Source organism: Acinonyx jubatus, chromosome E2, assembly GCF_027475565.1.
Source record: "Acinonyx jubatus isolate Ajub_Pintada_27869175 chromosome E2, VMU_Ajub_asm_v1.0, whole genome shotgun sequence".
Classification (NCBI taxonomy): domain Eukaryota; kingdom Metazoa; phylum Chordata; class Mammalia; order Carnivora; family Felidae; genus Acinonyx; species Acinonyx jubatus.
Window position 1 is genome coordinate 27,118,012 of NC_069396.1, and position 27,083 is coordinate 27,145,094.

Here is a 27,083-nt window from a genome sequence, read left to right on the forward strand (position 1 = left end):
ACCTCATGGGGGTAGTGTGGGGCTTATAAAAGGAAATGCTGCGAAGTCACCAGAAGCGCTCCACAAAGCTCCCCTGTTTCACACATGGGGGAGACTGAGGTCTGGAGAGGACAAGAGCCTGGTCGGGAATTACCCAATGCAGAGCCCTCTGGGGCAGGGTCTTGCTCGGTACAGCGCTCAGAAAATGTGGCCAGACTTGGGGCTGGCAGGCTGGTCAGCCGGTCCTATTCCAGCCACTTCCTGTGCAGGATCCTAAGGGGAAGGGGAAGTATCTGTGTATTTTGGTGGGAGGCAGGGTGCTCTCTCTTGTCCAGCCAGACTCCCTGGGCAAATTCCGGCTCAGGAAAGCATTTTTCTCCCCCCGCGATGAAAAGGGGTTGCAGCAAGGAGGAGACAGGCAGGTCCCAACAGGGTCTCTCTCCTCTTTCCCCCAGCCCGTGGCCCTTCCAGCATCAACCCAAGTGCCACCCACAGGTAGCTCAGGCCTCTCTGGGAAGGGGGAAGAGAGCTGCCTCTTGGAGGGCAGCGAGATCTGAGGGGAGCACAGGTCCACGCATCCAGGTTCCGCACTCCCTCCCCCACTGCAAGAGGCTGCAGGGTAAAGGCTTTGCAGAGACACCTGTGCACTTGTGTCCTGAACCCTTGGCCACACTCTTGCTAGACGACTTGGGAAAGTCCTTGCCTTTCTCCGCACTTTGGTTTTCTGTGGCCACAACCCAGGCCATGACCTCCAGGCCCTTCATTTCTGAGGTCTCCTGGCCACCTCTATCTAGGGCTATAACACCAGCAGCCTTCCTCCTCGTGCTGTTTGCGAGCCCAAGAGGCTGCTCTCAGGGCTCAGGACGAGGCCCTGCTCACGCCAAATCCCCTCTATTTCCCACCTGGGATCTGTGCCAACTTCACAAAGCCTTGCCTCAGTAGCAGTGCTGGTTTTACCTCACCGTGCACTCCAGACCCTGGAAATCACCACCAAGATACTCCCCGGCTCATAAGCCAGCAGTGGCTCCCGATTGCCTTCGTGGTCCAGCCCCGTCCAGCTTCCACCCAGCTCTGGATGGGCTTGCCACATTCGCATCCACCTCCCCGCTCTGTCCCAGCTGGGACACACACGTACTGGGCAGGACCCCAGCTCTTCTCCATCCCTCAGGCGCTCAGGGGCAGCTCCCCTGAGTCCAGCTTCCCCTGAGAAGGCTGATCTGCCTCCAACTCCCCTATAAAACATTCCAGATGCTTCAGCTTTAGCAGGCATGCCAGTCCCTTGCTCAGCCCCCCAGGCAGGGAGGAAGCAGCAAGTCACTTCCCTCTCCCCATCCTGGGAGAGCCCCACACCATCCCTAGGGAAGCATCTCTCTCTCCCCATGGGGGCTACTCACCCCGTGATCTGCAAGAGGACAGTAAGTGGGACCCCCAACAGGACATTACCTAAACTGAGTCACACCATGAAGAAGTCACTCACTGTTCATTGTTTTTCAATCCTGGCTGCATCCAGGAGAAGCCTCCATTTAGAGCTGAATTCTCTCTAACTTGTCTCTACTACTGCCTTGTGTCCTTATCTTTTCAGTTCTCAATCTTTTATATTGGACTCAGAAAACTAGATACCTGATTTTTAATAATGTTTTATTGTGGCAAAATATACATAAAATTTACCAGTTTAACCATTTTTTAAGTGGACGGTTCAGTGGCAGTAAGTACACTCACAATGCTATACAACCCTCACCACCATGTGTCTCCAGAACTTTTCCACCTTTCCAAACTGAAACTCTGTCCCCATTAAATAGCAACTTTCCCTACCCTCCTCCCTGCAGCCCCCTGGCAACCACCAGTCTACTCTGAATCTTACCACTCTAGGAAACTTCTAGAAGTGGAATCACACAATATTTGTCCTTTAGTGACAGGCTTATTTCCCTTAACGTAATGTCTTTACAGTCAATCCATGCTGTGGCATGTATCAGAATTCCCTTCCTTCTTAAGCCTGAGTAACTTTCCTTTGAATGTACAGACCAATTTCACCTATCCATTTGTCCACTAACAGACACCTGGGTGGCCTCTACCTTTTGGCTATTGTGAAAAATGCCCCTATTTAACAAAGAGCAAGTTTCTAGCTAGATTTTAGTAGCATTGTTTGTTCGCATGACATTAATTTTTATGATTTTCTTCTATTTATGGCAACTGATACAGATTTCCTGCTTACCCTAAAATACACATACATCCTAAAAAACGAAATTATTTAGAGGAAAAGAGCTATGTGTTGATGGCAAAAAGTGGGGGCAGAGGTACAAGACAGAAATGCTGGAATGTGGGAAATACCAATACAAACCTCAATCGAAGGCTGAGTTGGGGAAGGAACCCCTTTGGTGGGGCCACTGGGAGGCTGACACCAGATTAGATGCATCCAGAGGGCAGTCTGGGTGTGTGGTTTCAGAGACAGGGGTGACAATGGTAAGATTGAAAGAGTCAGATCTGGGTGCTGAGACCTTCTGGCTCTGTGACCCAGGGCCTGTCACTTGACTTCTGATTCTTACTTTCCTATGAGTTGGTGATAACAACTCGCGGGGTGGCTTAAAACTGAGATAATTCATGGGGCTCCTGGGTGGCTCAGTCGGTTGAGCGTCCGACTTCAGCTCAGGTCATGATCTCACGGTCCGTGAGTTTGAGCCCCACGTCGGGCTCTGTGCTGACAGCTCGGAGCCTGGAGCCTGCTTCGGATTCTGTGTCTCCCTCTCTCTCTGACCCTCCCCCGTTCATGCTCTGTCTCTCTCTGTCTCAAAAATAAACATTAAAAAAAAAAATTAAAAAAAAAAACTGAGATAATTCATACGAACTGCCAAGCCTATGGTCAGTACCCATCTTGGTTCCATGACTGGGTGGGATCTCCCCATCCCCTGCAAGACACTCCTAGGACTACTTCCTTTCTTAGGAGAGAGGGCCCGACTGTGATGTTCTCATTGGAGCTCAGCTTCACCACTGACTCGACCTCTTCAACCTTCTTTATCCCTCTATCCCTACTGTCACCTCCAGAAACCCTGGGAAAGAACCAGGGGGTTCTTGGCCCATTGCTGTCCTTACCCGCTGTGGACTTCGGGGAAGTCTGAGCCAAAAGCCCCCCCACCCCCACCCCACCCGGAGCATTTCCTCAAGTTTAAAAGGGGGAAGTCTTGGGGCACCTGGGTGACTCAGCTGCTTAAGCAGCAAACTTCGGCTCAGGTCACAGTCTGAACAGTTTGTGAGTTCCAGCCCCGCGTTGGGCTCTCTGTGCTGACAGCTTGGATTCTGCTTCTGATTCTGTGTCTCCCTCTCTCACTCTGCCCCTCCCCTGCTCAGGCACTCTGTCTTTCTCTCTCAAAAATAATAAACACTTTTTTTTTAAAAAAAAGAGGGGGAGAATCTCTGTCCTCTGAGTACTTAGTAACTGACTCTCACAGGCCCAGGTACAAAGCAAAGCAAAGGCCAGCCTCGCAACATTTACGGACTAGATCTCTCTCCAACACCACATCCTCTCCCCAAATCTGTCTCCATCAGACATCAGCATTTAACCACGCAAGTAAGAAGCAAATGAACTGACAAGCAAAACTGCAAATGTTGCAAAAAGCGCAGGGCTTCGTGAAGTTGGTTAAAGTGACATGGGACAAATGAAGGCATAGCTGTCCACAGAGGAAGAGAACATCGCTAAAGAGAAATGATCGCGTCCTTCCAGAGAGAACTGTTAGACTACCAAAGGATTCAGAGCAACATTTGCACGTGAAACTCTCAAATATATTTGCAAAAATGACCCTGTTTCAGTAAAGGACCAACTCTTCATTCTAATGTCTGCATGGTTGCAATCATAATCTAAATAGTGTTAGTGAGTTAAAGCTAGTCTTTCTTCATCATTTTTCGTTTCCTTTTCAAGGTAGAGTCCCAATGTGGTGTTGTTGCCTCCACTCTCTCCGTGAAGTGTTGGCGATCTTTTCAGAAGGATTCATGGCAGGGGCTTTTCTGGCTGGCTCAGTCAGGGGACTATGCAACTCGATGTCAGGGTCATGAGTTCAAACCTCACAGGTGGCCTAGAGCCTACTTTAAAAAAAAAAAAAAAGAAAGAAAGAAAGAGGATTCACCACAGTCGCCCTCCAGATACAGGATATGATGAGAAGCCCTCCTGGCACCCATCCCCCATCTCGCGGGCAAACCACAACCACCTTACTCCCAAGGGCGGAGGAAGTCCCACAGCCACTGGGCGCACAAAAGAGCGCGCCTTACCGTAATTGCCTGGGGACAACTGCCTGCTCCTGTCCCAGGCTGGGCGTACCCCAGCACCTCGGAGAAAATCTCCCCCCGCCCCCACCGCGGGCCAAGTGCCGCACCACGCTTCTCAACATGCGTGAGGTTACTCTGGTGAATCCCTTTGTGGTACAAAGGGGAAACTGAGGCCCTGTGAAGGGCAAAGACTTGCTGCTCCACGGCCACTCGGTGGCAGAGCTGGCACTAGGAAGAATGCAGGTAACAAAAGTGAACATTTGGTAAGCGCGCCCCACGTGCTGTCCCGGCCCAGGCGGTGCCCACTTCGGCTGCAGGGCGCCTAGTGCGTCGTTGGCGCTCTGGAAGCCTGAGGCTGGAAAGCCGAACCCCGCGGGGGCCCCCAGACCCTGCCTTTCGTACCCCCCCCCCACCCTCGGCCCCAAGCGGAGGTGGGGCCTCCGTCCGGGTCCCGCTCCCTCTCTAGCAGAGCCCGCCGCCCCGGCCCGTGCCCCTCGCCTCCAAATCAGGCTGGTGCCCCCACCCCGGCAACTCGGTGGGCCCGGGTCACATTGGGGCTGCAGCTTGCCGGGGCCCACCGCCACCGCCCCCGCCCCGCCGTCTCCTCTCCCTCCCCTCCCTCCGGGAGGGAGGAGGAGACTCGGCGGCCCTCCCTCGGCCCTCCCGGCGGAGGCCGCGGCAAGCCCCGTGCCCGCTCCGCCCAGCCGCGGCGGGTCGGACGTCCGGAGCCCGCGGGTCCCCGGCTGAGGTGAGCGGGGGCGGCAGCGCTGGGGGCAGCTAGCCACTGCGTCCCGGGAACTCCCTCCAGGCCGCGAACCTTCCGCGGGAGGGAAGGGGTTAAGTTGGGGGGCGTGCTGGAGGAGAGGGGCAGAGCGTCCGCAGCAACCCCCAAACTCCGAGAACTTCCTAGCCCTCTCCCGGGGCTCCCCAACTTCCCGGGGCCCCAGGCCTCGGGTGTAGAGGGGTTGCCGGGAGTGGGGGGGGGTGGGGCAGGGCCGCCTTCGGAATGCTGCGGGCCGGGACCGGACGGGAGGGGGGCGGCGGGCGGGGGCGGAATTTGGAACTCTCCCGGGGGACCCAACGTGGTCACCATGGCGAGTGCGGGATGGACGGGTTCAAGGGCCAATCGGAGCGCGGCGCCACCGCCCCAAGCCCGCGGCGGCCGCCAATGGGGGCCGCGCGGCGGGGTGGGCGGGACCGCGCCGCCTGGGGCCGGGAGCCCCCTCTGCCCTCCGCCAGCCGCTAGAGGGAGCGGGGCGTCTTTGCTGGACCGGGGCAGCTGGGGAAGGGGCGAGGAAGTGAGGGTCGACGCGACTTCTGGCCGTGGGCGGGCAGAAAGCGCATTTCTGGAGGGAGTTGGGGCAGTTAGAGCGATGGCTCAGTGCGAGGAGAATGGAGTGGTCCTCAGTTACCCCACCGTTCTAATAGTGCCAATTGATGATAGCTGGCAAACCCACTCTCCGCCCTGGGCTCCTGTTTCTGTGTCTTAAGTGAGGGTTGTACAGACCTGTGTGGGGGTTGGGTTGGCTCTGATCGGTTCAGGTGGCACAAGGTCTGCCCACTTTGTTGGACAGAGCTTTTAGGAATCTTGTTAGTGCCTCTCCCCATCGTACAGACAAGGAAACCGGCCCAGACAAGACAGAGAGTTGCAGATATCACACAGCCTACCAGTGGCACAGCCCGGACTGGTGGGATGTCTGCTCTACAAAAGCGAATAGTTCAAGGAGTCGCCGAGAGGCCGGCCGGCCCGCCCCCGTGAAAGGCTCTAACTCTCTCCCATACCAGCTATGCTTGGCCACTTGGCCCGATGCCTGAGGACCCCCTCTTATAAGTGTTCCCAGGGGCATCATGCCCCTTAGGCAGACTTAGCCCAGGAGGGGAAGGATCCAATCCCAGCAGTCCAGCCCCACCCCCCCCACACACCCCGCCCCCACTTTGCTGCTGGTCCTCTGGGTGGACGTGGGCAAGTCGCTGCTCCTCTGGACCTAAGTTGGTCCATTGTAAAGAAAGGAGTTCTAATCAGTGATGTAGGACATCTTTGTGGCTCCTCGGTCTGAGATGGGGGTGCCTGGGATAGTCTGCTCCCCAGGGGCTCAGGTCTAGCTGGCAGGCCCTGCTTACCTCCCTCCCTCCCTCCCTCCCTCCCTCCTCTCCTGGCCATCCAGTGGCTGGAACCCAGGCAGCAGGTCCGAGGGACAGGTGCCCGCAGTTTGTGGGCTGACCAGCCTTGGACCCTGCACTTATCCAATCAGGCTGTCCTCTGCGGTTTCCTGCTGGGCTCTGCTCCCTGCCCACAGCCAGGCCTGTGGCCATGGGCAGCTCCAGAGCGCCACCTGAAAGGTTCTGGAAGGACACAGCGGGGTTCTTAGCTTGAGGGAAGAGCTGGGCCGCTGCGTAACCCCCAGTCCCCTCAGCTGGCCCCCATCCAGCCTTCAGCATTGCTCCCTTCTCTAGCTGGATAGTGAGAGTCATCTAAACATGCTAAAGACAAAACACAAAGTTGTCCTCCTGTGGGCCACTTAAGCTTAAGTAAGAGGCCCAATCCCTAACCTGGCCATGAAATGACCTCTGACTTTGACCTTGGCCACAGACAGGCTCACACACCTGCCTGTCTTGGAGTCTGGCTACAAAATGACTCTTTATCCTTAGGACAGTTCAACTCTCCCTCTTTATAAGGGGATCCCTAACTGTTGATCTTCTATCCATCAACCTAGAAAGTATTTATGTGTCATCTGCTGTATGCTGGGCCCTGTGCTGACAGCCAGAGAGATCAAGATTTCCTTATGACCATTGCCTAAGAACAGGGTGGTGTGCCAGTGCTTTGGAAACACTCACGTGCTCTATATGAGATCAGAGAAGGCTTTCCAGAGGAGGGGAAAGTAAAGGTGGGTCTTGAAGGATGTGTAGGAGTTTGCTGATGGAGAAAGAAGGAGGGAGAGACCTTCTAGACAGTAACACAAGCAGCAGGAACCACTGGTCACTTTCTGTGGACAGAGTAGATGAGGGCCTCGCCTGAGCCAAGTATTGGATCAAAAGATTCCAGTTTCTGTCCTAGAGTGAGCCCACAGCTTCCTGCAGCAGTGAGGATGGCTGTGGGGCTGGGGTTCGGGAGTTCTGAGTCCCACTAAGGGGGACTGCCCAACTAACGGGATGCGAGGTCACAGTTGAGCCTTCTGCTCTCCACCCGCCAGCCAACTTGAAGCAAATCCTGTATTCAAGGCCTGTCCTAGAAGCTGTGGGTGGCACAAGCGTCCCGTCTGGGCCCGGGAAGCCTGCGCTGCAAGAAGAGAGGGCAGCTGGCCAAATGTGGCTGTGAAGGTTTGTAGGGCTGTGCTCTCTGGGGAGGAGGAGCTGGAGCTGAGGAGATCGAGGCATTTCCTGGAGGTGGCAGAACTGAGCTTGAGGGATGATGGGTGGGGGTTTCGGAGACTGAGGGGCAGCGTTCCGAGCCGGGGGGGGACAGCCTGAGCAGAAACCCTGAGGATTAGAGCAGGAATAGACCCGTCTGGCTGGTGGGAGGCAGGAGAGGGGAGGGTGGGGTGAGGAAGGCTCTCTGGGGCCTGTGGTGGCTGGTCCCTCCCCGACCTGCTCTTTGGGGGGTAGTGTCACCCTAGGGGAAGCAGGAGGCCACACACACACACATACAAACCACACACCCTATGGGAAGAAGGCACTGAGCCTGGTGGAGAAGGGGCAGGAAGGGCAGGGCGGCAGCAGTCTGTCTCTGTAACTGTGACCTGAGCCTCTGTGTTGCACGACTCTGGGTGAGTGTGGTGACTGTCCGTTACTAGGGCTCTGTGTGTGTGTCCCCAGGGCTGTGTTGTGTGAGTGGGATGGGAGTGAGGGTGAGGGGAGGTGTTGCTAGGCAGGGTCTGGCTGCCGCGGAATCTACGTGGGGTGCAGGGTTCCTGGTGTGCCGGGGGGTGGGCTTCTCCAGAAAGCCAACCTTGGGGCCCCCACCCCTTTCCACACGTATGTACACACGGCCCCCAGGGGACTCTGGGCTTGCAGGAGGGCTGTTCAGAGCCCCTCTTTCCCCGCTGCTCCCCTTCCTCCTCCCCCAGCCCCCAGGAGAGACTGAGCCAGGCTGCCGGGAAGGGCAACGGGAGCTCCGTCTGGAGCCCACCCCTGCCTTTAGTGTGGGCGCCTGGAAGCCATTAGGGGCCTGGGTGGCGCCTGCCCTGCCCCTGAGCGACAGGCTTGAGATTCCTGGAAAGAGCCCACCCCCGCCCCCTCACTGCTGAGCCCCATGCCAGGCCTGGAAGCTCCCGGAGGCCAAGAGGATATGGCAGTGGCCCCCTCCCTGCCACCCTCTCAGTTTAGGGGCTGCCAGAAGGGCCCGGCAGCCAGATCCTGGCGGACCTCCCCACCACACCCCAGAACCAGCACAGGGCTGGCACTGGGATTTCCTGCCTCCTCCCCTCCCCCTCAGGCCCGCACATTGTTTCTCTTTTCCAAGAGCTTCTTCTCGTGGAGCTGGGCCAGGGAAAGGCGGAGAGGAGGAGTGTGTGTTTGTGTGCGTGTGCATCTGTCTGTCTTAGGGGTGAGTATCAGCACGTGTCCGTGTGTACCCATCGGTGTGTTTTCACGTGCGCGTCTTCGGGTGCCTCCGTGACTCTGTATCTACAGGGGAGCATCTCCATGCATCCGTACCGTGGTGCGTGCATAGGGGTCCATCCCTGAGGATACGTGCCTTCCCGTGTCGCTCTGTGTCTGCGTTTAAGTGTGTGGGATTGCATGCGTGTCTGCAGATGTGTCCGGGTGTGCGAAGATGTCTGCGAATGCACGTGGTATCTAGGCCAGCCACCTCACTGCACACACAGAGAGCCTGTCGGAGGGCACGCAGCCTGCCAGGGAGGTGGTGGTGTATGGGGAACTGGAAGCTAGGTCCGTATGGCTGTGTCTGGCTGTGTGACTTTGTGTAGCTGTTATTGGCATCGAGACGTACACGTGTGTCTGTATGAAACTAGGGGTGGGGACGAGGCATCACCATGTACTCAAATGTCCCCAACCTGGACTATAAAAATGCAGATCCCCAGCCCCACACCTACTGACCATGAGGCTCTGGCAGGGCGTGGGGGAGGTAAGGCCCAGGAACAGCATTTTAAGCAAGTATCTAGGTGAATCCGAAAAATCCCTTGATCAGGAAGCACTGGTCTCCCTCACTCCCACGCCACCCGCATCCTACAGGTGGAGAAATGGAGGCCCAAAAAGGGGCAGTGGCTTACACGAGGTTGGTGACAGAGGTTAGAACCGATGCCTGGTGACGGTGGACAGACAATTAACAAACAGCCAACGGACGAGAGAAATACAGGAGGATCGCCGGGCAGCACTGACACGCGAGCGGTCACAAACGTAAACTGCTCCACCTGATGGTAAAACCCGCGTGTCTGGCTGCACAGGTGGAGGCAAGACAGGCAGAGCAGTGGAGGTGACCTAGGTTGGCACTGCCTGGGGAGAAAAGAACAGGAGAGGGGCTGGGGCGCTGAGGGAGTTTGCCAGGGTGAGAGCAGGGCCGTGGAACGTGAGCTGAGCGAGGGGAGCAGGGCTGGGGGGCGGAGGGGGGGGTGGGAGGCAGGTGGTGCGGACCGCAAACAAGTGGTGGGATTGAAGGATTTTTGTGATTGGGACTCCTAGAGGGAGCGAGCTCGGACTTGACGCTAGAGGGGGGTCACCGCTATTGCCAACAACAAAGCGTGGCCAAAGGTTGGTGTTCTTTAAAAATGTTTGTTTATTTTAAGAGAGAGAGCGCCCGAGCAGGGGAGGGGCAGAGAGAGGGAGGGAGAGAGAGACTCCCCAGCAGGCTCTGTGCTTGGGTCAGGGCTTGACCTTGTGAACCTCGAGATCACAACCTGAGCTGACGTCAAGGGTCAGATGCTCAACTGACTGAGCCACTCAGGTGCCCCCAGGTTTGCATTTTTAAAAACTCACTCTGGGGGCACCTGGGTGGCTCAGGCGGTTAAGTGTCCAACTTCAGCTTAGGTCATGATCTCACCGCCTGTGAGTTTAAGCCCTGTGTCAGGTTCTCTGCTATCAGCGCAGAGCCTGCTTCGGATCCTCTGTCCCCTCCCCCTCCCCCAAAATAAAAAAACTTTAAAAACAATTAAATTAAAACTCACTCTGGCTGCCACTGTTCAGAATGGATTTGAAGAGTGGCACATGGGTGGCTCAGTCGGTTGAGTGTCCAACCGGCTCAGGTCATGATCTCGCGGTCCATGAGTTTGAGCCCCGCGTCGGGCTCTGTGCTGACAGCTCGGGGCCTGGAGCCTGCTTCCGATTCTGTGTCTCCCTCTCTCTCTGCTTCTCCCACTCCTCCCACCCTGCTTCTCCCACAGACTCACACTCTGTCTCTTTCTCAAAAATAAAGAAACATTTAAAAAAAAGAAAAAAAAAAAAAAAGAATGGATTTGAAGAAGGCAAAGGTGATTCCAGGGGGAAAGCAGAGAGGCAGTGGCTGGGCTCACCCAGGTGGGAAATGATGGTGGTGGGCTTGACAGGTTAGTGACAGAGTAGGAAGAAGGTGGATAGATCCTTGTGACATGTGGCAGACAGACCGACAGGAGTTGGAGGTGATGGGATGAGGGGCGTGGGGAGAAAGCAAGATTCCAGAATGTACTCCACAGCATGAAGGAGTGAGGAAGTGCTCTTCTCCCAGAGTGGGCATCCAGAAGGAAGAGCTTGTTGTGGAGGGAATGGAGAAGGTGAGTTCCAGTTCAGCCAGGCTGAGTCTGAGTTATCTGAGGAACATCCTGGTAGAGGCGTGTGAGGTTCCGGTGGGGCACCTGGGCTAGAGAGAGAGATTCAGGGCTGGTGACGACATGGTGGGGTGGCTCAGGCCGGGTGGTGAGAGACAAGGAGCCCCAGGACTGGATGATGCCGCCACTCAACAGATGCACCCAGGTTGTCCCGGGAAGGCTGGCGGGAAGCAGTTGGAGGGTAGGAGGAAGACCTGGAGGGCACGGCGTCCTGGATGAGGGTGACGCAGGAAAGCAGGAGAGGCTGACGGTGCCCACACTAGAGAGGGTGCAGCAGCGAGGGCTGAGACTTGCCTAGTAGGTAGGTAGGGCAGTGTGGCCGGAAACCAGCCCAGCGTGGCCTGATGAGAGAGGGCAAAGAGACTGAAAGGGTGGACGGGCCTTGACAGGGAGGAGAGAGAGGAGGGGAGAAGGGGGGAGGATCGTGCCAGGAGAGACTCCAGCAGGGGTGAGGCCCCCTAGAGAGGGCATCATTGGCAGAGATGGGAGAAACCAGAGAGGGGACCTTTGGCCCAAAGAGGGACAGCCCTTCCATCCTCTTAGGGCCAGAGAGAAGGGGGCCATGGGCCTTGGAACAGGGCCTGGAGGGAGTGCCAATCTGATGGCTTCCCTTTTCACTGCAACTATGACATTAGATCACCTGCTGAGAGAGGGGGTTAGAGGTGGGAGGAGGATGAAGAGGGGACAGAGAGGGCTGGCCAGGCAGTGTTGGGATTAGCTGGTGTTGAGGCACTTTGTTGTGGGGCTGAGTCCCGCCAGAAGCGCACTGGAAAGGAAGGGATGGCTATCGGGGCAGGGCCTTGGGTGAGGATTTGTGGGACACGCTCTGCTGAATGGGGAAGGAAGAGCATGATGTCCCAAGAGAGGCTGCTGCTGGCGGTCAACACAAGGCCACAATGGAGGGAGAGGGGGACAGGCTGGGGACAGAGAGAGGGCATGTGTCTCACTTTTCTTTTAAGTTTAATTTATTTTAAGAAAGAGGGGGTTGGGAGGGACAGAGAGACATAAGGAGAGAGAGAATCTCAAGGTGACTCCACACTGTCAGTGTGGAGCCCAGCTGCAGGACTGGGACCCACAAACCCTGAGAGCATGACCTGAGATAAAATTAAGAGTTAGATGCTTAACCGACCAAGCCACCCAGGGGCCCACATCTCGCTTCTTTTAAAGTGATGGGGCCCACAAATAGCAGAGTCCAGCAGTGGGACCGATCCCTCACCACGCCACACCCCCACACTGCATACAGGCTTATTTCCATCATACCACCAGAACACGTGCTGCATTCACCAAACCCTCACCAGTGTTTGCATTTGGGCTCCCAGACACAGTATCTGCGATCAAATCCGAGGCTTTAACCCACCTTGAGTTGAGCCTCCCTTTCCCCTTAGGTAAATGGCAGTCATTTCCCTGGAGTCTATTGAGAGGAATAAATGAGACCCTAGGCATGGTACCCGGCCTGTAGTCAGCCCTCCACAAATGTCATTGCCATTGTCATCATATGCTGGGACTAAAACAGTGGCCGAGAGCCAGCCGCTGCCCTCAGCAAACTCACAGGATGGGGAGCAGACAGGGATACAGATCAATGGTAGGTGAGGTTGGTTAGACTAATGATGGAGACACAGATGGGGCTGGCCACCTGGCCTGAGGCGGTCCGGGAGGACTTCTAGGAGGAGATGATATCTCAGATAAATCTTACGGATGAGAGTTAGCCCAGCGCAGCAAGAGGCAGGGAGGGGACTCCTTCAGCAAGCACGCATGCTGCATTTGGGGTGGAGATGGGGAAGTAGTACCAGCCATTCACCTTGTGAGATTGGACTTGAAGGTCAGGGAGAGCAGATCAAGGTTTCAGATAAGCTGCCTCGGCTGCAGGGTGAAGGGACCATAGGGTGGTGTCTGGAGGCCAGTGAGGAAGTGGTTACAGGCCCTCGCTCACCACTACAGCCTCACTGGGACTTTCCTGAAGCAGACCGTTTCCCCCCTCCTGCCTTTGCTCATGCGGTTCCCGCTGCCGGTTTTGCCCTTCCCATGTCTGAGCTTATGGGTATGGACAGGTGGTAGCCACGACCTAATAACGGTTGTGTTCTCCCACAGGTCCAAGGAAGAAGCGTCCCCCACCTAGTGGCCAGGAGAGCGGTGGGGAGCAGTGGCCATCATGCACAGCCGTATCGCCTCCGCCGGGCGTCCCCCGTGCCGCCCCTGAGTCCGGCCGGAGTTGGGACGCAGGGCCCGCCCGCGCGGCCGCACCATGAGCCACGGGCCCAGCCCCCGACTGGCCGAGTCCCCGCAGCTGTCCAAGGGCAGCCTCCTGACCATCCTGGGCAGCCCCTCGCCGGAGCGCATGGGGCCGGCCGACTCGCTGCCGCCCACGCCGCCCAGCGGCACGCCCTCGCCGGGGCCGCCGCCCGCGCTGTCGCTGCCGCCCGCGCCCGCGCTGCTGGCCGACGGGGACTGGGAGAGCCGCGAGGAGCTGCGGCTGCGGGAGTTGGAGGAGGCGCGCGCGCGGGCGGCGCAGATGGAGAAGACGATGCGCTGGTGGTCCGACTGCACCGCCAACTGGCGCGAGAAGTGGAGCAAGGTGCGCGCCGAGCGCAACCGCGCGCGCGAGGAGGTGCGCCAGCTGCGCCAGCGCCTGGACGCGCTCACCAAGGAGCTGGCGGGCGCGCGGCGCGAGCGCCAGGAGGCGCAGGGCGAGTGCGAGGCTCGGGGCCGCGAGCTTGCGCGGCTGCGCGGCGCCCGGGGGAACGCCGACAGGACGCCGGACGGGCCGGAGCCCGAGCGGGAGCAGGAGCCGGTGCGCGACGTCGGGTCGGAAGTGCCCCAGGGCAGCCAGGTGTGCGGCGCGCGGGTGGGGCTGTGGGGCTGGGGACGAGGTGGGCTCCTGGGCAGGGCCTTGACACCGGGGTCCGGAAGGGAGCGCTGCGAGACTCCGAAAGGGGGATAAGGAAGGGCTTGGTGCCCCGGGAGGTTTCACTCCCCTGGGTCGGCCTCTGCTCCCCAGGGCCTCAAGAGGCCATTCTTCGGGGGAGAGGGAGATCGCCAGGGTGGCGAGGCCTGGGACCTAGTGGTCCCTCCACTCCCACATCTGAGCAGTCAACAGAACCATGAAATCGTCCCTTTGGGGCAGGAGTATGATCCAAACAGTTGCCTAGTAGGCGTCCATTAGCATCGCAGCTGAATTCATTCGTTCTTTCAGCTTGAATGGGGGGCGGATAGGGGTGAACATCTATAACCGGTGTCATCAAAGCTGAGGGGATGGGGGATTGTCAGGGCAATAGGGGCACAGAGAAGGTCCCTGAACCAGGCTTTGGGAAGGGGGCTTCACAGCTTTCCTGGAAGAGGTCCCATTTCAGCTGAGACTAAACGGATGTGGAGGAATTAGCTGTGAAACGTGCAGGCAGACATCCTAGGCATGCAAAAGCCCAGAGGCTGAGAATAACAGGTCCCGTCATTCAGTGGGCACCTACACAGAGCACTAAACTCTGCGTGTGCCATATCTAGTTAATTCGCACAATCCCAAGGGGTGTTTGCTTTGTGGATGAGGACACTGAGGCATAGAGAGATTAAGTACCAATGTCTGCCAGCTGGTGACTGGGGCGTTGGGTAGTTGAACCAGGTGAACTCCAGGACCCACTGTAATAATCAGTCTGGCTGGAGCATTAATGGTGGGTGTGGAGGGCAGCATCCCCTGACCCAGTAGGCCTTGTAGGAGCAGAGTCCAGACTCACATTCCTCCCAGCTCCATCCCCAGACAGGCCAGCTCTTCCAGCTCAGATTCTTGGCTGCCCCTTTCCCTCCCCTTCCATCCCTGCAGGCTGGAGTGGGCACTGCTGCCGCCTGGTGGCTGAAGCCCCGCCCCCCCCCCCCCTCCCCAGGCCTGCCTGGTGTTCGGAGGTGGCATTCATTGCTCTTCTTTGGGGCAGATAATGACAGCTCCTGTCAGCCAGCCTCAGGTGCTATTCCTGACCTGTCCTTGTTGTGGTTGCCAGTCACAGCCCCGGAGGTGGCAGTGCAGTGGCAGGAACCTTGGGATTACAGTCTGAGGTTTTTTCCTCCAGCCTAGCCAAGGGGCTGCTGGTGGTGATCAGGGTCTGGGTCTGAGACTCAGAAAAAGCCCCTTCCCTCCCTGTTTCCCTGTTTATGAAACAGGACTTTGGACCAGGTGGCGTCCAAGGCCCCCACCCAGACAGTCTGAGATACATTAGGAGTAGAGTCTCTCTCCCCAGGTAGTTCCCAGGGCCGCTGTCCCAGTCCAGATAGGGAAACGGAGGGCCAGACCGGGAAGGAGTTGGCCTAGACTCATCTAGAAAGGTCACAAGGGAAGCCAGGCTGGAAGAGTCCATGGATGTCTCAGGTTCGTGGTCAGAGACAGGCCGTGGGTGTAGCAGGGGCAGGCTGAAGGGGCCAAGGGGTAGGGGGAGGCTGGAGGAGAGGAAGAGGGCTTGGCACTGAGTTAATAATCCCTCAGTGCTTCCTGTCTGGGAGCTGGTTCTGCTCACAGGGCCTGCCTGCCTGTGCCTCTTTTACCATGTCACACATCTCCTGGTGCCTTAGTGTTGGCACGTGAAGAATGGGATATTCGAGCCGGAATTCCCTTGGAGAGAAGTTAGGTCTTATCCATTATAAGTGTCCCTGCTTCTGCTTCCATTCACACCAGTGTCCCACCATATGCTTGCATACTTCCAATGGCAGGGAGCTCACCATCTCCTGCAAAATCTTCTCGGATACATTGGTGGCTGACTCAATGCACAGTTCCAGGAAGTGAAGGGGGAAGCCCAGAAGAGGGGGTGTCTCTCCTTCTCCAGGGATGGAGAGGCAGGCTACGGAAGAGGAAATTGGGGCCCAGAAGGGCTGTGTGATTTGCCCAAGGTTACGTACAAGCTGATCCCAGACCCCGGGCCTGGGAAAGGCCAGGAAGTTGGCCAAGAGGGGGGCTCAGCTGCCACTGGTCCATCCTCCGCCTTGGTCCCCACAGGAACTGGAGCTAGTGGAGAGCCTGCTGAAGAGCAGACCAGAGGAGCCCGAGGGCTGCTGGGAGGCACGCAGCGTGGGGGCCGGGGGCCCACGGGGCAGCTCCGGCCGCCAGGAGCGCAGCCGGCTGCCCTGGGAAGACACAGCCACCATCGAAGAGGGTGCATCCAAGTTGACCGCCCTGCGGCTGCGGCTAGATGAATCCCAGAAGGTGCTACTCAAGGAGCGAGAGTGAGTCCTGGGAGGGAAGCAGGGCCCCGGGGGGTGGACCCGGCCACACCAGGGCACCCTCAGAATCACAGAATGAAAGTCAGTGTTGTGGAACGTGAGGCTCGCTGCAGGTGAATGGCACTACTTAGGGCTGAGTCTTGGAACTTTAGAGCGGCGTGCTCTACCGGAGGACCCAGTGCAAGGTTTGGTTTATTGACTTATTTTAATAATTCATTAGTTAAATAATATGTGTCGTGCATTTACTCTGGCAAACCCGTGCTCGGCAGTGAGGATACCGCTCTAAATACGACCAAACCTCCCCGCCCCTGGCCTCACAGAGCTTTTCTCCTGGCAGGGAGAGGGTGCCATGGACAGTCAGGGAGGTTGAGGGGTTGCCGATGGGAATTCAGGTTTGGACTGGTTGAGTCTGAGATGACAGGGAGACAGCTGGGGACATGAGGAGTCTGGAGTTCGTGAGGTGGATCTGGGCTGGAGGTAAGAACTCAAGAGTCAGCAGTGAATAGGTGATACTGGTAAAGCCACGAGCCGGGTGAAGGGAGGTCAGAGACGGAGCCCTGGAGCCAACCTAGTTTAGAGATCAGAGGAAGGGCCAAGCAGGAGACGAGACAGGAGAAGGGAGTCCCGGAAGGGACAGGGAAGCCAGGAGCACCTGTTTCACAGAGGAGGCAGTGAACAGTTGAATTGATCAAGTAAGGAGAGGACTAAGCTCTGACCCATGGATTTAGAACAGGGAGGTTCCCAGTGACCTTGATCAGGGCACAGGCCTGATTGCAAAGAATATTTTGTAACGCCCCCTTTTCTGTCCAGAAATTAAATGCATAGATAGTGTGAAGACAGAGGTCAGTGTGGTGCTTCTATAATCACGGAACCCCAACGGTGGCCCACAAACTCCCAGAAGCGAGGGCACAGATTCCCTCTCGTGGGCCTCAGACAGAACCAGTCCTCCTGACACCTTGACCTTGGATTTCTAGCCTCCAGAACTGTGAGACCGTAAATTTCTGTTTAAGCAAAACAGACAAAACTCAACCTGTTTCATTAACTGAAATTTAAAGCAGAAATGAGGGGAGCCTATCATAAAATATATGTATCGTGACATGGAAATGCTCAGGCCCAGCTCCCCTAGAAGAAATAGTGAAATGCAGTCAACCCTTGAACAATGTGGGGGTTAGGGGCACTGACCACCCCCCGTGCAGTTGAAAATCTGACTCCCCAGAATTGGACTCCCCAAAAACTTAACTAATAGCCTACTGTTGACCAGAAGCCTTACTGATAATGTGAATAGTTGATTAACACATATTTTGTATGTTAGTCGTATCATATGATGTATTCTTATAATAAAGTAAGCTAGAGAAAAGAAAACATTAAGAATAGGAAGGGAAGGGGTGCCTGGCTGGCTCAGTTGGTTAAGCCTCTGACTCTTGATTTCGGCTCAGGCCATGATTTCACGGTTCATGAGTTCGAGCCCCACGTCAGCCTCTGGGCTGCCAGTGCGGGGCCTGCTTGGGATTCTCTTACTCCCTCTGTCTCTGCCCCTCCCTTGCTTGGGCACATGCGCTCACTCTCTCTCTCTCTCTCTCTCTCTCTCTCTCTCTCTCTCAAAATAAACAAACATTTTAAAAAAAGAAAAGGAAAGGAAAATATACTTACAGTATTGTACTGTATTTATTGAAAAGTGTGCATGTAAGTTGATCGGTGCGGTTGAAATCTATGGTTTTCAGGGTCAAATGTAGTTAGCATCTGGTAACTTTATAAAGAATGATAGCAATGATAACCATACCAGCAAATACTCCGAGCCAGCCACTGTCCTGCAGCCTTATGTGTGTTCACTCAGGTAATGTCACCTCCCAGGGCGGCTACAAAAACGGCAGGTGCAGGTGTGTGGGGTTAATAACTCAAATACACAAGGGCTGTCTCTTTGGTGACCAGATTTCCTGAGAGATGAACAGCCTTTGGTAGAGTTCTGAACAAAGCAGAGCGCGACGTTCCCTCAATTTACACAGCGATTCTGTTCCTGGGGAACACCACGTTATACTGAAGATACTTTCTGTTTATATGGGAATCAGCCTGAGGTTCAAGGCTCAGATCCTTTTCACACCCAGGGATGTCCAACAGGACATGCACGCGTTACAGGGATGCGGGACAGTTCCTGGGTGCACAAGATGTCCTGGGCGTTGACTGCAGGACGTAGGCACACCTTGTCCCTGCCCACTAAATGACCCAATCATGCGTGATTATCAGACATACCTCCTAGAAGGTGGCATTGTCTCTTCTGAGAAGCCCATGTTAGACGTATGACACGTCAAGCTTCCTGAGAGTGGTGGCGGGGGGGGGGGGGGGCAGTCGTGAGGCACAGCATGCTGAAGAGTGATGATAAGCACAGCTCTTCGTTGAGCACCTACTGTGTGCCAGGTCCAGGCCTTGTGCTCTTTACTCACAGCATCTCATGCATGCGCAGAGCAGAGTGCAGAGTGGGGATCGCAGGAGACCCACCCAGGGATGATGACAGGAAGTGCCCCCTCCATCTAAGACCCACTGGACAGTATTTTCCAGCTTTTCCAACTCCAGAACACTGTGTGCAAACCAAGCCTTACAGGGAACCCCAGTACATAAAACAGGAACAGACGTCATATTTGGTAGTTGAGCCTGAGACACTTGCCCAGGATGGCCACTGCCCTGGAGTCTCGGTCACCTCCCTACATCGTAAGCCAGGCACCCGCGGTTGTGCGTGGGGTTGGGGGTACCCCTCCAAAAGGAGTGCAAAAGCAGGGTGCCTGCCACAGTGTGGGGTGCCAGGGCCTTGAATGCCAAGGCAAGGACTTTGGACACGGACTACTCCTCCCGTGCAGACCAGCGGTGAGGGCTTTCAGCAGAGGGCCTCAGTGAGCTCACCCCCATGTCTGCCTCTCCTCCTCCTCCTCTCTCCAGGGATAAACTGGCACTGAGCAGGAACATTGAGAAGCTGGAAGGGGAGCTCAGCCAGTGGAAGATCAAGTATGAGGAGCTGAACAAGACCAAGCAGGAGATGCTCAAGCAAGTAAGTCCTGGAGCTGACGGTCTTCCTAGGAGACGCAGCGCTGCGCTGCTGAATTTCAGCAGTGGGAGCAGGAGACAGGGAGTTCAGTCATTTCCTCGCCAAGCACTGGCTGTGTGCCATATGCTGTTCTGGGTGCCGGGGCAGGTGATGTCCCTGCCTTCAGAAGCTCACCTTGTGGAGGCCACGGGGTGGGGCCCGGGGGATACCGACAGTAACCAGGCAGGTACGTTCAGAAGCTCTGAAGCACTCAGAATGAGAGAGATGGGGTGGTGGGTCACGAGTGTCCTCTCTAGGGGCGCCTGGGTGGCCCAGTCGGTTGAGCGTCCAACTCCGGCTCAGGTTATGATCTCACAGCTTATGAGTTCAAGCCCCGCATCAGGCTCTGTGGTGACAGTGCAGAGCTTGGAGACTGCCTCAGATTCTGGGTCTCCTTCTCTCTCTCTGCCCCTCCCCTGCTCGCACTCTGTCTGTCTGTCTCTCTCTCTCAAAAATAAACATTTAAAGAAAAAAAGAAAAAGAAAAAAAGAATGGCCTCTCTTGGAGTACCTGGGTGGTTCAGTCAGTTAAGTGTCCAACTCTTGATTTCGGCTCAGGTCACGATCTCACAGTTTGTGAGGTCGAGCCCCGGGTCGGACTCCGCGCTGTCAGCATAAAGCCTGCTTGAGATTCTCTATGTCTCTCTTTTTGCCCCTCCCTGCTCTCTCTCTCTCAAAATAAAGAAATAAAGTATAAAAAAAAAAATAAAGTTCACAAAATCTTAAAAGAAAGAAAGGAAGGAAGAAAAGGAAGGAAGGAAGGCAGGCAGGCAGGCCTGCCTCTCTAGGAAGGTGATGTGTGAGGCAAGAGCTAAAGGAATTAGAAGCCATCCTTGAGACCATATGGAAGCAGAGTTCCTGGCAGAAGGCACAGCAAATGCAAAGGTCCTGCGGCCAGAATAAGCCTAGTGTGTGCAGGAAACAGGCCAGTGTGGCTGGAGGGTAGTGAGAGAGGAGGTTACAGGGGAGCCAAACCTCACTGGGCTTTGTAGACTGTGCTGAAGGGGAGGAGTCTGGATGTAGTATTCATTGGGCACCTAGTGTGTGCTCTCACTGATGCCTCGGGGTGGTCGAGGAGGCTGGACCCTGATGTCCCCATTTTATAAATGACAAAACTGAGACTCCATCTGTCAGAGAGGGGATTCCACCACGGTAGCAGGGGGATTCCGGGTAGGCAGAGATCGCCCTGGGGGGCCGCTACTGCCTCCTGTGCAGGCCCCTATAGCCACCAGGGGGCGCAGCCACCCAGAGAAAGCCTGTGGATCAGCTGCATTTCCAGAAGGTGCAAAGATCCAGACCTCAGAGCCTGAAACTGCCCTGGAGGCGACTAAGGCTGGTCCCGTGGTAGAATCTCTTGGGAAATATCCTCAAACCCTCACTCTCCTGAAGCAGCATCTTTGGGGGATGGGTCCAGGAATCTGCCTTTTTAATCTTTTCAAATTATGAAGTGGAATCATTTGCGGAAAAGTGAATAAAACATGAATGTGCAGTTTAGCAGATAATTATAAAGATTCTCTTTTGTAACTGGCTTCTTGCCCTCACTATTATGTATTTGAGGCTCATCCGTGTCGTTGCACAGAGTGGTAGTTTGTTGGTTTTCCTGCTGTGCAACAGGGAATGTGCAACTCTGCCAGAATCACCCCAGGCGATCCTGACATGGCCTGCCCCGCACCCATACGCAGACCCTGTTCGGGTCTATTGTGTGCATTCAGCCAGCACAGGGCTACCCAGGGCCGAGACCATCGGGGATACAAAGGTGGGCAGACAGGCAAGCTCTCTGTCCTCCCGAGCTCACATTCCATTGGGGAGTAGGACAGAGAGTAAAGGAGGCACCCCTTGTAGTTAGGGAGGAGGAAAGGGGCCTCCTTGAGGAGGGGACATTTGGGCCAAAGCCTGAGAATGAGTAAAGTCAGTCCTGTAAAATACCTTGGAAAGAGTGAACCAGGTAGAGAGAGCCGTATGTGCAAAGGCCCAGCGGTAGACAGGAGCTTGGTGTGTTTGAGGACTAGAGCCTAGAGCACAGTGAACTAAGGGGAGAGAGGTGGGAGATGAGGCTGAGGAGAGATGGACAAGGGTCCAACCACGCAGGACTTCATGAGACCATAGAAAGGAGGCGGGTCCTTATCCTAAGCAACCCAAAGATGGAGGTATGATTGGATTTGTCTTTTTAAAGAGCTCCTTCTAGGCTACTCTTGTGGAAAGTGGGGTGACAGGGGCCACGAGTAGACACTGGGAGGCTAGCGGGTAATGAGGTCGGAAGCGTGAGATGTCAGAAATGGCACAAGTGGTGGGATTCAGGCTCTGTTCTGGATACTCTGTGGCCCACGTGGGCCCCACCTCAGACTCTTTGCAGAGCGTTCCTGCACCAGAGCCCATCCCCCAGAGCTGGTTCCAGATGCACCCAGGTGGTTCTCACATAACCAGGCTGTGCTGTATCCTGCAGCTCAGCATCCTGAAGGAGGCCCACCAGGATGAGCTGGGTCGCATGTCCGAAGACCTGGAGGACGAGCTGGGTGCACGGTCCAGCATGGACAGGAAGATGGCCGAGCTGAGGGGTGAGGTGAGGCCGCGGCTGGGAGCCGGGAGAGTTTGGGACTGGGGGGAGCCAGGGGCATTGTCTCCATCAGCCGACCGCTCAGAAGAGGGCAAGAAGCAGGCCTGTGCGCTGAGGTGGGAACCAGCCACACCCCGGGCTCCAGCCTGCAGGGGGTGACGGGCCTCTCTCCCACACAGAGACCAGAAGCTCCCTCACATCCTGCACACCGTGAAATCAGCCCAGGTTAATTATAGCTGCTGCAGCCGGATCTGCTTCCTGGAGCCAAAATTGGCTACAGGAGGAGATGGGGAGGGGGAGCATCCAGCCCAGACCCTGCTGTCCCTTGTCCCCCGGAACCCTGACCCCGTCCTGCCCTGTTGTAGATGGAGCGGCTGCAGGCGGAGAACGCAGCCGAGTGGGGTCGCCGTGAGAGGCTGGAGACCGAGAAGCTGGGCCTGGAACGGGAAAATAAGAAGCTGCGGGCGCAGGTCGGGGACCTGGAGGAGGCGCTGGCCCGGCGGCGGAGGCAGACAGCCAGCGCGCTGGACTGTGACCTGCGGGCCAGCCAGGCTGCACTTTTTGAGAAGAACAAGGTGGGGTAGCGGGTGGTACGGCCGGGGCTGGGGCACCTCTGGGGCCCCGTGCAGCCAGGGCAGAGCGCCTGCTGGGTGTCCACCTCCAGCCCACTGGGGGCCGGGGACCCCTGAAGTAACGACTAAGGACAGGTGTGGCAGTCGCCCTAGAAGCTGCTCCTCCTGGGTGCCCACCGGGGGCGAGGCTTACCGAGCACTTTACTGGGAGCCTGGCCCCGCGCCAGTGCTCTTTGTTCGTTGTGTCGCTTAAGCCTCTTAATCCTCCAGATGTCCATCGGGCACCCGCTGGGTGCAGCCTTGTTGTGGGCACTGGAGGCACGGCGGCAAACAGGCAGGTGCCCTCTGACGCCGAGTCCTCCCCCGTCTCCCCTGCCCCGCAGGAGCTGGCAGACCTGAAGCACGTGCACGGCAAGCTGAAGAAACAGTTCCAGGAGAAGGTGGCAGAGCTGGCACACGCCAACCGGCGGGTGGAACAGCACGAGGCAGAGGTGAAGAAGCTGCGGCTGCGGGTGGAGGAGCTCAAGAAGGAGCTGGCCCAGGCCGAGGACGAGGTGAGCACCTGCAGGAGCCCAGAGGGTGGTCTCAGACCTCAGCCGGGGTAGGAGTGGGGCGGCAGGGCCCTCCTGTGTCACTCTGCGCCGGGCCCCCGGTGCCCGGCATGAGCCTGACTCTCGGGAGGTGCCCAGGGTAGAGCGGGATGTGGGCGTCCAACGGATGGTAAATAGATGCGTATGTAGCAGCGTGGGAAGAAAAACGGGCGAAGAGATGAGTAGTTGAATAGATTAATGGATGGATGAGTGGGTGGATGTGTAGGAGGCACAGGTACCACATAGATGTGTAAATGGAAAGACGAGAGAGTAACTCTGTGGATGGATGAACAGAAGTATGAGAGAACAGATGGACAGGTGGATGGGGAAGGGAGGGGGAGGAGGGAAGAGGGAGGGATGGAGAGGATGTAACGATAGATGTATGAAAGGTGAGTGGGTGGGTGGGTAGATGGGTAGGTGATTGGATGGGCGGATAAATGACAGATGAGTGTACAGATGTGTGGAAAGACAAATGACAGTGCAAAGATGGCCAGATAACTGATTGGATCGGTGGGTAGAAGGATGAATGGACAGAGAGAAAGAAGGACAGAAGGATGGAAAGATGGGATAATAGGTGGGTCTGGGAGAGTGGAAGCAGATAGACAGGGCGGATGGGTGGCCGGGTAGAATAAGCAGTGGTGAGTGGGCAGGTAGGTAGGTATCTCCATGGACAGATGCTATTCCACGGCTGAATGGTCAGATAAACAGACCCACAGGGAGAGACGGGCAGGTGGGTTGATAGCTGCATCAGTAGCTTGGGGTGTTGGAAGACGTGTAGACTTGGAAGGCAGGGGCGCAGCAGATACAGAGAGGAGCAAAGGGATGCTTCCTTGGAGGAGGTGGGCCTTGGTTTTGGCCTCGATGGACAGACAGGGATTGCTCTTGGGGAGGGCAGAGGAATGGCAGGAGTGGCTGGCCCAAGGTGACCCTCACGCTCTTTCCCTGCTCACCCACCAGCTGGACGAGGCCCACAACCAGGCACGGAAGCTGCAGCGGTCGCTGGACGAGCAGACGGAGCAGAGCGAGAACCTACAAGTGCAGCTGGAACATCTGCAGTCCAGGTGAGCCCGGCATTGCAGCAGGAGGGCCAGCGGGGAGAGGATTCCCAGCCAGGGCACAGAAACAGGGCAGAGAGACTTCCTCCCGGTCAGGGTTGGAGCCCCAAACTCCTGCTAGAGGGGAAGGCAGTGAAGGAAGAGATCCAAGACCCCTGGGGCCAGAATCCTGTCCCCTCCAGGCAGGAAGGGCCAGGGCCAGGAAACCAGGGAAGGGGAGTGCAGGAAGTGAGACCAGCTGGGAGCCCTGGAATCATCTCCTGTGACCTGCTGGCAGGCAGGTGGGCGGGTGGTGAGAGGGAAGGAAGGGCGGCCAAAGAGGTCAGGTCCTAGGTGGGGCAGTGGGCAGGGACATAGGGTCTGGAGAGTCATGGCCAGGAAGAACAAGCAGCCCCCAAGGTCCCCGGGCTGGGGTGACCACAGGCCAGCTGGGAGCTGAGGAATCGGAAGGCAGGGAAGCATGGAGGAGCCCCGGCCCTGATGGTAGACCCAACCCATCAGCTCTGGACAGGACGCGACCGCGTTAGTGAAGGATGACCTCAGGGTCTCTGGGGCACCCAGCTAGCACTCTTCATCCCTTCCCTGACCACCCCATCCCTGGACTCTGTGCACTCTCCCCGGGGCCATAAGGTAACAGAGAGCCCAGCCTAAGCCCCTGCCTACTTCGTAGGTGCCCTGCCAGCCAAGGGCATCATGACCACTATACTGACCAACTTCCTGTGCCAGGCCCTAGCCAGGCCCTTAGTGGCATCCTATTATTTCACAGAACAGAGAGATACGGGCTCTGCAGCCAGGCTGCCCGGGTGGTGGGAATCTGCACTTAGTAGCTATGTCAGTGGTCAATGTGGTCTTGCTTGGGTCACTTGCTTAAACTCTCTGTGTCAGTTTCCTCCTCTGTAAAATGGGGGAGATACAGTTCTTACCTCGCGGTTATTGTGAGTTAAATGGGCTTATAAAAGTACCTGGCACATAGTAAGTGCTGCTACTGCTGTTATTGCCTCTGCCCCCGGGGAGCCCCTCGGGGCTGTTGGGGGGTACTTATATTTGGGACCCATGTTGTGCCTCAAGAACCATGCTCCTATGAGAGAAGGGAAGTAGAAGATATTTTGTTCTAGGGAGCTGGCAGACGAGGAAACTCAGGCCTAAGAAGGTAGGTGTCTTCACGGCCACACAGTGGACCAGTGTTCTGGCCAAACTGCCCCCTGGCCATCTGTGCCCTGATTTACTAAGCACGTGCCATGTGCTGCCGTGTGTGGAGTTTTCATGGCTGGGAATTCAGGCTATGAAGCCAGACCTGAAGCCATGTGACGTGGCCAACCTGGCCTCAGTTTCCCCGTCTGCCTGGGACGAGACCCATAAAGTGTTGTGCAGGGGCCCAGGCACCAGTCCAGGCATGGCCGGCACTGGCCACTCTACCCCCACAGCACACACCCCTCAGAGGCCGCCTAGCCCCGGGCTTTCCCGCAGTGTTGGCCACATTCTTTGGGAGCCATAAACTCCCCAAATGGACAGGCAGACTCTACCCAGCCTCTCAAGTGCTTCCAACGGGGAGGGCAGGGCTGCCCAGGACCGCTGCCTCGTTTTATTTTCCAACTTTTTGTGCTTTAATGTTCCGGGGACAGCTCACTAAATCACGGCCCAGTAATGGAGGCCCCCGCCGGGGCCCCTCCCTGCCGTGTTAATAATTCATGCCTTCCAGTAAGATGCAGCCAAGGCAGCCACTTGCTGGGGGATGGGCATTTCCTCCACCAGCCCTTGTAAATTTTGGCTTTAGGAATTTGAATGTGGGGAAGAGCGAGGGCGGAGCACTTTCTCACTGTCCCTGGGGGGGTAGGGGACTCAGACCCCCAGCCCCAAACTCTCTGCCTGTGATCTTTGGAGCCTGACGTGGGTTCAAATCCCAGCAGTATGACCCTAAGCGGCTACTTTACCTCTCCAGCCCCAGCCCACCGTGGAGCCCAGCCTCACTCACTACTGTCCGGGGGACTAGGCAGATTACTTGGCTGCTCTGTGCCTCAGTTTCCTTGTCTGCCAAACGGGGATGAAGTAGCATCTCCCTCACCTCCGTGGTTTCTGGGAGGATGATGGGTGATGAGGTGATGGATGAAAAAGGCCCAGCCTGGGGCCTGGCAGCAGGGAAGTGCTAGGGAAGGCTTGGCCGCTTGCAGCTGACAGACTCCCCTGACCGTCCTGTCACCCGGCCCCACAGGCTCCGAAGGCAGCAGCAGAACGCCCCCCTCTTCGGGAAGATCCGAAGCGCTCGCTTCGGCACTGAGGAAGCCGGGGACGGAGCCAGTGACCTGGATGAGGATGAGGACCTGCAGATCCAGGTGGCCTAGAGCTCCCAGGGCCGGACAGGACTGGCCCGTGGCCACAGGCCCCTGGGTGCCTAGGCGGACCGGCCGCTCGGACTGGTGCAGCCACCCGTGTTCCCCGCCACAGCTGACTTCCTCCTCTCCCAGGGTGGGGGTCAACCGTCCCACCCTAGCAACACCTCTTGGAAGGGAAGCCATCGCCTGTGTTTTATACATGTATATTTTATGTATGTGCGCGGGGTCCTTGGACCCATCTGATGTTATAAAAACAGGACCGCTCCCGGGCCCGGTCTCCACACCCCCATCCACCCAGGACCTTCATGCAGGGGCGAGGGGGATGGCAAGGGGGGCTGTTGGGGCCTCGACCCAGGCTGCCTCTCTGAAGCTTGGGGGTCAGGTGGAGCTGTTTATAGTACAATGTGATAAACTCAGCCTTTTGTAATAAACCGAGTTTGGGTTCTCAGGGCAGAGTCCTGAGAGTGTGGCAGATGTGGGCAGCTGGTGTAGGGGACAGCACCAGCCTGCACCTGACACCTAGCCCGAGCTCAGGAATGTCAAGTTACGTAATGAATGACTGAATATGCAAAAGAATGAATGAATGAACATCTGAGCTGCTAAATGGTCGGGAATCCGGCTCCCATGAGGGGAAGGAAGAGGTACAGTGTGTGTCTAATCTGAGAAGAAGAGACTTCCATTCTGCTCCGGATGGATTCAGATCTCTGCCTCTGCCCCTTCCTGGCTGTG

The 27,083-nt window shown here is 56.7% G+C and overlaps 1 protein-coding gene across 3 annotated transcripts; it reads left to right on the plus strand.

Moving 5' to 3' along the window:
* The first annotated feature begins 4,854 nt into the window (after positions 1-4,854).
* CCDC102A (coiled-coil domain containing 102A) lies at positions 4,855-26,623 on the plus strand. Of its 3 annotated transcripts, none has more exons than XM_027075839.2 (9): positions 4,855-4,981; positions 13,077-13,815; positions 15,958-16,184; positions 19,110-19,218; positions 21,697-21,813; positions 22,173-22,382; positions 22,763-22,933; positions 23,927-24,030; positions 26,234-26,623. In XM_027075839.2, the coding sequence occupies exons 2-9, from the start codon at positions 13,231-13,233 to the stop codon at positions 26,361-26,363; spliced, it is 1,653 nt and encodes a 550-aa protein (XP_026931640.1). In that variant the 5' UTR covers positions 4,855-4,981; positions 13,077-13,230; the 3' UTR covers positions 26,364-26,623. The 3 variants fall into 3 exon arrangements, with proteins under 3 accessions (XP_026931640.1, XP_053065938.1, XP_053065937.1); XM_053209963.1 differs by lacking the exon at positions 4,855-4,981 and adding an exon at positions 7,777-7,997; XM_053209962.1 differs by lacking the exon at positions 4,855-4,981 and adding an exon at positions 9,424-9,608.
* The last annotated feature ends 460 nt before the right edge of the window (positions 26,624-27,083 follow it).

What these genes read in the sequence shown, in the direction of transcription:
- CCDC102A (XM_027075839.2), top strand. Translation starts at nt 13,231, where the DNA reads ATGAGCCACGGGCCCAGCCCCCGACTGGCCGAGTCCCCGCAGCTGTCC. An exon ending in AGCAGGAGATGCTCAAGCAA is followed by an intron (nt 19,219 to 21,696) that starts GTAAGTCCTGGA and finishes TGTATCCTGCAG; the next exon opens with CTCAGCATCCTGAAGGAGGC. An exon ending in CTGGAACATCTGCAGTCCAG is followed by an intron (nt 24,031 to 26,233) that starts GTGAGCCCGGCA and finishes CCGGCCCCACAG; the next exon opens with GCTCCGAAGGCAGCAGCAGA.